Source organism: Hyaena hyaena, unplaced genomic scaffold (assembly GCF_003009895.1).
Source record: "Hyaena hyaena isolate Hyena2069 unplaced genomic scaffold, ASM300989v1 scaffold_11, whole genome shotgun sequence".
Taxonomy (NCBI): domain Eukaryota; kingdom Metazoa; phylum Chordata; class Mammalia; order Carnivora; family Hyaenidae; genus Hyaena; species Hyaena hyaena.
The window spans coordinates 834,095-846,612 of record NW_024080643.1 but is presented as its reverse complement, the minus strand read 5'-3'; the positions used below and the strand labels follow the sequence as shown (position 1 = coordinate 846,612).

The following is a 12,518-nucleotide window of genomic DNA, read 5'->3' as shown; positions in this document are numbered from 1 at the left end:
CTTGGTATTTAAGTGGTTCTGTTTCCCACAGAAATTCAGGCAGCTGCTCCAAGCCGCCAAGTGTGCAGATTCAATTCGGCTGATGTGAGAGGCCCAGGCTTCACTAATAAAAAGCAAAGTATCAATAAAAAGAACACCCCCTAGGTGATTCTAACGTAGAGCTGGGATTGACGACCAGCAGCATGTCCCTGCTTTTTCTTTTGTTTTGACCACAGCGAACATGGACTTTTTTATCATTTTCTGGCAACTCCACCTCATTCCAAGTCTTTGTGACCTTATTCTCAGAGGTGTTTGACACTGACTACCTCTGCCTTTGATTTACACGTCCGAACTCACGCCTTTTCTGCTCATGCCTTTTAAGAAGTTACAAGATGGGAAAGCTGACCTGGGGCATGATGGTCTTCAGAGATCTCTTCTGTCCTTCACCACCAGGATAATTTGTGACGATCAGATTGACTTTTGAGAGATGTGAACACAGAATCATCTTCATCTTTTTTTCTCATCTTTTTGCACATGAATCTCCTAAGCTTTGGAGTATATGTTGATGTCTAGCACTCCCTTCCAGGTGTCACTAAGGATGTTTTGGAGTGGAAGGAGGAAAAATCTCCCATAAATATATCGATGGCCGAGCAAGGGATCTCGAGCACGGGCCTCACTGGGCAAAGCGGTTCTGCAATAATACTCGAGGCCGGGAGTGTTTTCCCATCTGTCTGCTCTGCAGCTTCAGGGCACAGGCTTTGGCCCCTTGGGGTCTCAAGGTGGCTCCAGTGGATTCAGTCATGACATCCAGACATAATAATGTCCAGAGGCAAAAAAAGGTCTCTTGCAAGGTCACCTTGGGGGTGAGAACTTTCTCCAGAAACACCATCAGCAGAGTTCTCTTCACGTTTCGTTTGCCAGGATCGGTCCCATGCCCACTCCTAACCCCGTCACACCAAAGGGAATGGACTTTAGCCTGGGAGCTGAGACAAGGCCACCCCTCCCTGAGCCACAAGGGGGAGAGGGGCAAAGAGTGTAAAAAAACAACCAGAGCCCGGCCAGCAGGGAAGAGGGGAGCGTGATGGACAAGCACTAAGCAGGGTCTGCAGTAATTACTTTGATCGTCACAGAAATCTGCGAGGACACGACTGTGAGATGGCATTACCAGCAAGTCAAGGGCCAACAGACTGTCTTGGTGAATAAGAACTCTGGTGAGGTCCTGGGGCACCTGGGTGGCTCAGTAGGTTGAGGGTCTACTTCGGCTCAGGTCACGATCTCATTTTTTGTGAGTTCGAGCCCCGCATTGGGCTCGCGGTCCACGGGCAGAGCCCACCTCGGATCCTCTGTTTCCCTCTCTCTCTGCCCCTCCCCTGCTCAAGCACGTGTGAGCTCTAGAGCTCTCTTTCTCAAAAACAAGCGTTTAAAAAAAAAAGAACTCCAGTGAGGTCCTGCTGCATTCGTGCAAGTACCTTGCCTCAGTGAGTGGTTCCTGATGGATTCAGAAATCAGTAGCCTGAATCTTAAGTGTTAGCCCATGTTTTTGTCTCTTCTCCCCGTCATCACACTTCTCAGCCACCTCACCTCTCACATCTGTGACATTCCATGTATGTGTTTTCTTGACACAGGGCTGCTTCTCACCCCTTTAGACCTCTTTGGAGCAGTGTGTGTGTATATTTTTACATTTTAGTCAACAAATCCCATCTCAAATTTTGAAAGATGCCCTTGTGTTCATACGCCTAGTTCTGTGCTTATTGTCCAAGATGTATAACTTGGGATCTGTATCTGAGGCCAGGTCTCATTGGTGAATTACTAGGTCCTCTACTTTCCCTCTAATATAAGGCTTATTTTTTTTATTTTTTTTAATGCTTTATTTATTTCTGAGAGAGAGAGAGAGACAGCATGAGCAGGTGAGGGTCAGAGAGAGAGACACAGAATTGGAAAAGGGCTCCAGGCTCTGAGCTCCTGTCAGCTCGAACCCATGAACCGCGAGATCATGACCTGAGCCGAAGTCGGACGCTTAACAGACTGAGCCACCCAGGCGTCCCCGTAAGGCTTATCTTAAGATCTCCCCAATTCTTGTCTTCGTTTTAAAAGTCTCTCAACATAGAGGCACCTGGGTGGCTCAGTCGGCTTAGCGTCCGACTTCAGCTCAAGTCATGATCTCATGGTTCGTGGGTTCGAGACCCGCGTGGGGCTCTGTGCTGAAAGCTCAGAGCCTGGAGCCTGCTTTGGATTCTGTGTCTCCCTGTCTCTGTCTCTCTCTCTCAAAAATAAATATGAAAAAAAAATTTTTTAAGGTCTCTGAACATAGAATCATCCATATATTTTCTGACATTTTTGTAAGCTATTTTTGCAGAGTACATGTGGATGCCTAGCATTTAACTTTTGATGTAAAGACTTTTGACAGGCTTGCCAGTTTGTCAGGTCAAGTTCTTAGGCAAAACGGTGCTCTCAGTATTTATTTTAAAATAACCTTATGACCCTACAAAATAGGTATTATTCTTATTCTAGATATGGAAAACTAGAAGCCCACAGATGAAATAACTTGTTCAAAGTCACGAGCTTGAAGCCAGGCCTGACTCGGAAGTCCAGGTATCCTCATGGGATTCAGGAATCTGAGGACTGAGTATCAGTCAAATGGACTGTTACAACGATCAGAGTCTATAAAGTGCTTCTGAGAAACACGAGGGCAAAGTGGCACACAAATTAGCCGAACACAGTAAGCGACGACGCCCCCAGAGAAGAGAACCAGGGGGACCTGAGAGGGCCAGGTTCCACACTGCTGGGAAAACTAGCCTACCGGGCAGACAACTGAGACCTGAATCACCCCCCAAATTTCATTGCCGTGACGACCGTCTGGACAGTCTAGAAGCAGCACCGAGTGGAGCCCCGAGGCTCCGGCACAGCCTGCGGTCAGCCACCCTCCCCTCTAGGTTCTGCCCCTCCCTGTATTATGTGAATAGAGCCTCTCACTACGCTGTAGCCTTCTTACACCAAACCACGGCTCAAGAAATGTAAAAACTAAAAATTAGTTATCGAATAACGTTTGAATATGTAGTAACTATTCCTTCAGCCCAGGTAGATTCTCACGGCTCAAAAACAAATCCCTTCTGGAGGCATTTGAAGAAACGTGTGTGTTTACCCCTTTTTATCGGTGGAAATCATAGGAGAAACTGACACTGCCTTCTCTCCAGTGTGGATTTCCTATGTCTACACTAGATTTCTTAAAAGCTGTTATCTTGAAAAAGAGGCAGAACAAAAATAATATTAAAGAACAAACGTCTGACATTCTTGTCAAAGACCACCAAATAATCAGTAAGATGTTTTTCATATTCTAGTGCTGGTTTAAACTCTCCAAGGGTTGCGGGCTTCTGGTGGAATTTGCCCCTGAACGCTTCCAGAGGCCACGCCCCTCCCGCCGCATCTGGGAAAGAGCTTCGCAGTCTCTGGAATAGAGCGCCCTAGGCGGCGGGGGTGGGAGGTGGGGGGAGGTAATAAGTCGAGGGGCGCACAGTGGTCACCCGCTGCCTCTGCCAAGCAGCCCACTCTACCCAGGCTGGGGGGCCTGCGCTTAGAGGAGAGGCTGGCAGCCAGAACTATAGGTCATTCACCCTTCTCAGGGGCCCCCTCACCTGCTTGCTGTTTGGCTAACAAGTGACCGTATTACAAAGCGGTTATGGAAAAAAACCCTGAAGACTCCGGCCGTGACAGTCACCGACAAGGATGGTGTGAGGGCGTGCTGAAGTTTGATGAATCATTTCCCTCTGATTTGGGTCAAAATGAAAGAATAAAGGCTGGCACGGTGTGATTTTACTAGAGAACGTACTAAATAAACTGAAGGCAAGAAAAAAGGAAAATCGGTAAAGAATAGGAAAACACACCAAAATTACAAGTAGACGTCATTTAAAAGAAGAGAATATTCTGCAACAGATGAAGAAAGTTTTAATTTGTTTTCACATGAAACATTGTTTACCACAATCAGCTAACAGAAATTACTGCAACATTGGTCAAGGTGACATAAAACTAAGGGTAAATGTTGGTTATGAGAAAACCTCATTTAATGTGACTGACGATGGTAGATACTCTATTTTTCATGAGAGGAGGAGATACGACCTATCCTGGAGAGAAAGCAAGTAGTTCAGATCAGGGAGACATGCTGAGGTTTTAACAAAGAAGAAAAGCTTTGCCTTGTCCAGAACACTTACAAAGTCTAGGCTAATTTAGGTCAAAGACGTGGGCTGGATACCAGGTGCTGGGCAGGGTCACAAGCCCGTAAGTCAGGCTTTATTTCCATCACCAGATCTTTGCAGCCTTTACCTTGCGGCAAGTGAGCTGTTATTTTTGGCAGAGGGAGCTTCCACAGTAGCCTTGGATACGATAAATCATATTTTAATCGTCAGGCGGTCCAAGGAACTATTTTAAAAGGGAGAGTTGAGTATTTTCGTGTATGTACTATTAAGGCATCTAAATTTTTGGTGTTTTCAGTATATAATTTTACTGCTATTTTTTTTCATTTTGCACAATAATGTTATTAGGAACTAAGTGATAGAATTCTTTCTCTACTAATGAACCAGTTTATCCATTTTGCGAACTTTAAATTGAGGTCTTGCGGAAGGGAAATTTATAACATGAGAACACACAGAAAAATATACTGAAAACCAATAGACAGTATTTTTTAAACCATCATAAAAATTCAATCATAATGAACTGATAGTCTTTAACTTTGGGAAAACAGAAGCGTAATTAGAATTAAAACAGGTATTAAAAATAATTACCAGTCGTAATTGCTTTCCAAAAGAAGAACATAGCCATAAATGGCTTCGCTGCCCAATTAAGAAACTACCAGATTCTTCCTGCGTCAAACACTAACAGAGTTCACACGTGAGCTAGTCAACAAAGCATATAAATATTTAACATCCGAGTGATGACAGAGACTGCATGATTCTACCCATCGTTGTTCTGTGCACAAATGAACCAGGTTAAATATCAGAGGTACACTGGGAACACTCCTGGAGCTAACAACAGATTAGGAAACAAAATGCTTAAAGAGTCCGAAACAAAGGAGAACACAATTTGAACATGGAGGAGACGGTGCTTAAACAACAATCGACTTAATCAAGACCTTTAAAATTACCACTGAAATAAATGCACTACGATATTTTATTTGTTTAGTTTACAGAAAGAATCTCTAAGTACAGGTTGCGGAAAGAAAATGTTTAGTGCTATTTACATTCATTTTAAAACTCTGCTCTATACAAATTTAATTCTGATCAGTATGAACAAGATTTTCGAAGATCTACTGCATATAAAGCCTTTCTTTCCATCAAAGCACTGACAATGAGTAAAATAACCAGATTGCTTTGAGACAAAGTTGACCATCTGAAACCATTTACACTGAATGTTTTTAAGGGCCACGGACACTTATTTCAGTACAGAACACAGTGTCAGGCCGCGACTTCGTTTTCATAAAGGCTAAAGTCATTTATATGGAGTATTGTTCTCTATGCTGCACGCCAATCTATATTTCAGTTCTATAGTTAGGTATTTTATAAGTTTTTTATTAAATATATTCTACACATATTTGTGATTTCATCCAGGAAGGATTTCTTCCCAGTGAAAAAATATAAAATCTTTTATATTTTTACAGGGTTAGATGAAAGTAGCTCATGCTTTAGTGCTGTGCAAATTGGTTTTAGCATATCAATTTTTAAATTATTGGTATAAAACAAAAGAATGGCATCCTTAATCATGTAGTATGCCTTAAAAGTCAGCTTTTGATTTCAATACAATTGCAAGCACTAATACCAAATGCAAACCGCGTAAAGAAACAAAACGAGTTACTATGGAGAATTATTTCAATTTTAAGAATTCATTTGAACTCGAATGAGTGAGTGTGACCTGGGACGTAGTTACAGATGAGCAATAATTATGGGAAAATTCTATGTGCTGATCTTCAAATACATAAAACTGGTAAGGAAATGAGGTTTGCTATGATCTCTGTGCGGCAACGGACGTCTCCGAGCAGGGAACTGACCCTCCCACGTTAAGGCTAGGAAGCGCACTCGCACCCCTTCTGTGCTGTGTGGACGAGCACTCAGTGACCGCGCGGGTGTGAAAGGAAAAGCAATTCGTTTCGTCAGCTCTCCACTGAGTGCTTTCAACAGGCACGTTTTGCTTTTTCGTCTGTGGCCGTGAAAACGGTCACACTCAGTTTCGTATTCTGTGCCTGAGCGGCCGCCACGGCTGGCCTCGGTGGCGGTCGCCCACCATTTCCATTCCTATTCCATTTCCCCCTCTCCAGCTGGCCCGTTAACTAACTTCGTTAATTGCTGAGTGTTTTCCAGTGTGGAATTGTATTTCTGAGCATTTTTAGGTACCATGAACCATGCTGTGAAAGCTGATGAGGAAAACAACATCAATCTTTTTTTTAGTGCAAACGACCGTTGGAACACGTGACTTGTTAGTTGTGCGCAGAGCGGTCTCCGCCCGGACAGGACCTGCTCACTGTGTGCCTGGAGACGGCAGCACTCAAAAGCCAACAGATTTTAAAACTGCTCAACATAAACAAAGATACTAGAAATAAAAAATCATGGTGGAAAAATGTCCTTGGTTCTCTTTACGTGGATGACGAAAGAGGACGGTGTTCATGGGGTCATTCGGGTCCGTGGATCTACAGGCGGACTCCTCCTAAGGGTAAAGCAACGGGGGTCTCCTCTGTCCCAGCAGCATGAAAGACGAGGACTCCGTCCGGCACACGCAGCGCATGGCGTTCACAGGATCACACAGCAGTTACTCTCTCCAGTCTTTTCGCGATTCCTCTGACCTAGAGAAAAGGCAGGAAAGCCTTGTTGCTAAAAATGCTCAAATCAGGCATTGGGGGAGGGCTGGCATCCAGATATAGTTAAGAATTTTTTTTTTAATGTCTGCAATTTTTTTTTTTTTAATTAAAAAGCTGGAATTATAACTATAGCCTGTTTTCACTATCGCCTGTTTCCAGGATGTCTGGTTACTTGCTTAACAAGCTCTGTTCATAAACAATGAAAACTTCCTTTCCCTCCCAAGGTTCAAAAAAACAAGAACCACTCTGAGTGCCCATCTGTCTCCACAGCTCAAGTGAGTAGCATCTGCGGCCCCCGGCTTACCTTGAGAGTTGGGCTCTGGCAGTGTCTCTCTGGCGACCAAATGCATCACCGTCGTTTTGCCAAAAGGAAGTTTTAATGCTACGGGAGAAGCAGCAGGCAGGTTGTTACATATACACCGACCGATTAAAACACTAATTGGCATTGAAACCCTTTAAAGAATCGATTGCTTTCTGTAGGGCTTCCTCAGCACATTGAACTTCTTACCAGTTAGAGCACGTATTACAAAATGAAATTAGGTCAATATTATCAGAAACAATTCAGAAATATTCTGCCCAGCTATGGCCACTAGCCTGACACAGATCCATACCGCTTACGGACGGGGACAAGAGAAAGCACATCATTAGTTAATATCGGAGATGACCTTCAGAGGAGAAAAGGAACTAACACATTTTTTCTGAGAATGCCTTTTCTAGATTAAGGGAAAAGTTTAGATTAAGAGATATTTGTTTCTAAATCTAATTTTCTGTGAAATATGCAGTCACTTAATAAAATTACTGTGTTGAACATGCTGCTGCAATGTAGAAATAGAAGAAACAACAAACTTAATTTTAACTATTTATTCTCAACCCTCTATTATTCAATTAGGAAACATTTTCTTTCAAAGGTTACTTTAACAGAATCATTGTTGGTGTTCTTAATAACCACTGTTTTCTAATCAAGTCTTAATTTAAAAGGCTCTTCTCATTCATCATAAAAATATTATGAAAAATTTCAGACAGAATATAACACACACCCATATGTCCATGAATCACTTAAGCAAATACAAACATTAAATTTCATGGTGAATGGCTTTGTTATTCTGTATATAAAATTAGAAGCAACCAGTATAAGGTAACTTATGAAATTATTTTCATAGCTGGGATGTTTTAGTTCTGACATCCAGCACTACTTTCTCGTCACCAACTACAAAGTTAAGGCAGGCTTAAGCTCAGGCAAGTATGACCCTCCTGGTACCTGCTTTTCAAATCCTGCTCTGTGGGATGACAGTTAACATGTAGATTAAAAAGAGAGTCCTAAAGGGGTGCCTGGGTGGCTTAGTCGGTTAAGCGTCCGACTTTCGCTTAGGTCATGATCTCGCGGTTCGTGGGTTCGGGCCCCGCGTCGGGCTGTGTGCTGACTGCCAGCTCAGAGCCTGGAGCCTGTTTCAGTCTGTGACTCCCTCTCTCTCTCACCCTCCCCTGCTCACGCTGCCTCTCTCTCTCCTAGAAATAAATAAAACATTAAAAAAAAAAAAAAAAAAGAGTCCTAAACATCTTCTTTGTTATTAATATTTAAGGTAATCAAGGTGAGGTTCCATCTTATTCAAAGTTGGTCAACCATTATTTGGTTTCTTCTCTTAGCTTCTCAAGTTCAAATGAAGTATGATGGCTCATAGATACACACTATGATGAAATGTTGAATCTCCTAGGCTTGATTTAACAATAAAATGCAAGTAAGGTTCTATATTACAAAAATGTTCATTAAGTGTACTGGGAAACCCTGACTGAACTTACAGTTGCACATCCCCCCCCCATCTTCTGGACTCCAGCTAGTAAGCCAGGTCTGGGTGGAAAATTGCATCTCTGCTACTGGCTGACAGGAGACAAGTCATGGGCAAGCCATTTACCTGCTCCCAGGCCTCAGTTTCCTCTGCCCAAAGTGGAGGCAGTAATTCTAACACCTGTCCTTTACAGCAGTACTGACTGAATTAAATAACCCAAGGAAAGTGCTTAGCTCGGGCTCTGCACAAAGCAAGCATGCGGCCAATGTCACCCTCCTCCTGGTCATCATCAGTCAGAGAAAGCAACGCATCTCTGAAAACAGGCAAGTGAACTGGACGGGCATGGAAAGCTGCTGACTGGTTTACCATCTGACGCTACAAATTTGATGGGGAGTATTATTGTTCTTCTCCATTTGGATTTTAACCAGAAACAGTAGCTATTGAAGCTAACAGTGTCAAAGAAGGTAAAGGAAGAGGGATGCATGGACTGAAAAGGCTCCCTCTTTACTTCACCGTGGATGCCTCTGCTTTCTGCTATGAGACTGTACAATATCCAGGAGTCTTCAGCCTCACATAACAATCACCCAGGATTTCAATTCAGTTGTAGACTGAGAGATGAGGGGGGGTGGGGGGGAAGAGAGGGAGGGAAAGGGAGAGAAAGGGGGGGAGGGAGGGAGAGAGAGCGAGCGAGAGAGAGAGAGCGCATGAGCGAGCGAGAGAGCTCTCCTCCAACTAGCCAGCATCAGAAATCTGCACTTTTCAAAATAAGTATTCCAGCTGATTCTTATGACCCCGTCTCCACCACACTTTGGGAAATAATGATCTGGAATGTACTGAATGTCAAACTGTAGCTGATCTTCTCTCCATCTTCTTTTATCCTTTTTTATCCTTAATAAGACTGCTATCATACCATTTCTTTAGTAGACTGAAATTCTATGTTAACTAAAAGGTTGTATCTCAAAAAAGGGCACTCAGGGCTATGTTTTAAGAAACTTGATAACAAAAGCATCACTGGAAGCAGCAAGTCTCCTGGTTTAACCAACCACAAAATGCCTGAACCCCACCTACTACTCGTACGGAACCAGTAACAAGGCACTCTTTGCCCTCAGTGATAGATTCCTTCTTTAGTCAGTCTGACACATTCAAATAATGCCTTGTTGTATTTAATAATCTATCCACTTGATTTCCAGCGGTTGGTCCTATGTCTAAGCCAGAGATTATACCAGAGCAAGTCTCAAGCCATGCTAACCTAGCCTACGCCCTTCTCCACGCAAGCCATTCAAATATTTGAAGATAGTCACTATGACTCTGTGTACTGTCTCCTTTATTATCCACACTCAAGAACACAGGGAAACTAGAAAGAAAAATTGTGACCAAAATCCCAAATGGTTGAATGTTACTTTTCAACCTTGATCAAACACCCAGATATACTGATCAACTGGAAAAGGTCTGGCTTATGCGTCCATGTTGTTTGTCTAAATCACTAATACCAGAGGTGGTTTATTTTGTTTTTGAAAATACTGACAGTGATACAGAATGATAGTAACAACAAATCAATCTGTTAATTATTCAAAAACAAATTCCAAAAAAGTACTAGTAATCAAGAGGTTTTTTTTTTTAATGTTTATTTTTGGGAGAGAGAGACAGACAGAAAGACAGAGCATGAGTGGGGGAGGGGAAGATAGAGAGGGAGACACAGAATCTGAAGCAAGCTCCAGGCTCTGAGCGGGGCTCGAACCCATGAGCCATGAGATCATGACCTGAACTGAAGGCGGACGCTCAACCGACTGAGCCACGTAGGCGCTCCTCAAAGTTTGATTTTAACACAAATCTCATGATCTTTACTTAATACAAAGTTGAAACTTGGGGGCCACAACACAAAGATAATGAAAGATGTAAATTAGTGGGGAGTTTCTCACCTACGTCAATACTCAAAGGGAAACAGAATCTCAAGATTCATCCATGCAGTTAAGATATTAAACTCAATCAACATCACAAGAGCTTATGTGCAGCTGAGACCACCAAATAAAGACTAAAATATGGCCCATCCTTCATGAACGTACAATATGGCCAGGGAGCAAAGACTTGGTCCATGCAATTTCATAAAAGAGCTATAAAAAGAATGACAAAACCAAAATAAAGCTGTGTTTAGTTTTACTTAATTATTTCAAATATATACTTGGAAAAGAACCATCTATAGGGAAAAAGAAACGATTTGGGGGTCAGCTATCTGGAGATGAACGGACTTGCTGAGAAATCAATATCCTCTAATAACTTATTCATATCCCCTAATCTGAACACATGTAGAGGAAGGAGCCCAGTGGAAAACAGGCTGCCCCCTCTAGACCAGGACCTTTTGCCCATCGTATGTGGCAGGTCACAAATTTTTATGCTCCTACTCAGTTGTGCAAAGGAAATGTTGCTTCTTTATTTTATGTTATGTGTTATTTTATTTTAATGCTTAGTTTATATCATTCATTCAATCTTCAATTTATTTAAGTGCTCTCTCTCTCTCTCTCTCTCTCTCTCTCACACACACACACACACACACACACTCCACAGATTTCTCTCACCTCCCCCCTCTGGCAACCACAAATCTGTTCTTGGTTTGTTTGTTTTTGTATTTATCAATCATCTTCATATAAGAGAGCAAATGGCGTTTGTCTTTCTGACTTATTTCACTTAGCATAATGCTCTCAAGGTCCACCCATGTTGTTGTGAATAGCAAGATTTCATTCTTTTTTATGGCTGAATAATATTCCTCTGTGGTGTGTGGGTGTGTTACATTTTCTTTAGAAATGTTTATCAATAAACACTGGTTTCTTCTCCATCTTGTCTAATGTAAACGATGCTACAATGAACATAGTGGTGCAGATATCTTTTTTAGTTAGTGTTTTCATTTTCTTCAGGTAAAAACACAGAAGTGGGGGTGCTGGAACATATGGGAGTTCTATTTTTTAATACTCTGAAACAATTTTAAAAAGCTGCATTTTATAGAATACCATGGGCAATGAGTAAAAGGTACCTAGAAAACCTAGAAATCGTGAGAAAAAGAAACAGCCCCATTGAAACATGAACAAAGTTAAAGTCGTTACTAGTTTTTTCTATTGACAAAAATTAAAAGTATTTATGTGACCAGTATTGGCAGGGATGATGAACAGACACAATCACACTTGAAGGGATAATAAATTAGTAAAGCTTTTGTAAGACAGTTTGGTGCAATCTATAAGTACTTTAAATATTCCAATAGCAGGGTACCTGCCTGGCTCATTTGGAAGAGCATGCAACTCTTCATCTTAGGGTCATGATTTCAAGCTCCACTTTGGGTGTAGAGATTACTTAAAATAAATTTTTTTTTAAAAAATTAAAATATTTCAATAGCAATTCCTTTTTTAGGAGCCCTCTTAAATATATTTTTACAAGATGTATATACTTTTATGTTCATTGCAGCATTATATAGTGAATAAATGGTCACAATGTAAAACTTCATCAGTAAGGACTATATTTGCTTATATGTTTAAGTCTTTTACAACAGGAATGTATCTACGTGTTAATTTGTGTATTAAAATAGAAATGGAAAACTGTGGGGAAGGTAGGTGGGATTCTAGAAAAGAGGAAAGGTAGAAGGACCTCCTTAGCAGGAGGAAACCAAACCAGCTAAGTGTAACTATTTTAGGACTCTAGCTCTACCAGAGAACTAACACTGGATGGGTCACAGAATGTATTTGGGCAAAGAGAGCTCTCTTGCCACCCCAGCCTGTTTCCTCAAAGTAAATGGGGATAATTCCTGTTTAATAGACATGCTTAGAGAATTAAATGAGAGACAATATATAAATAGCAAATAATAAAAATTACTAGCATATTTTGAACTATTAAAACTCTTATAAATATTGTATTTACATATTATATACATCACA

The 12,518-nt window shown here is 41.6% G+C and overlaps 1 protein-coding gene across 1 annotated transcript in view; it reads right to left on the bottom strand.

Moving 5' to 3' along the window:
• Window positions 1–3,898: 3,898 nt before the first annotated feature.
• The window catches only part of UBL3 (ubiquitin like 3), a 67,270-nt gene continuing 58,650 nt past the window's right edge, over window positions 3,899–12,518 (bottom strand). Inside the window, exons 4-5 of the mRNA XM_039255293.1 lie at window positions 7,122–7,199; window positions 3,899–6,802 (exon numbers count right to left, since the gene is read on the bottom strand). Of these exons, the coding sequence (XP_039111224.1) occupies window positions 6,750–6,802; window positions 7,122–7,199 (131 nt within the window). The 3' untranslated portion in view covers window positions 3,899–6,749. The remainder of the gene's footprint in view (window positions 6,803–7,121; window positions 7,200–12,518) is intronic.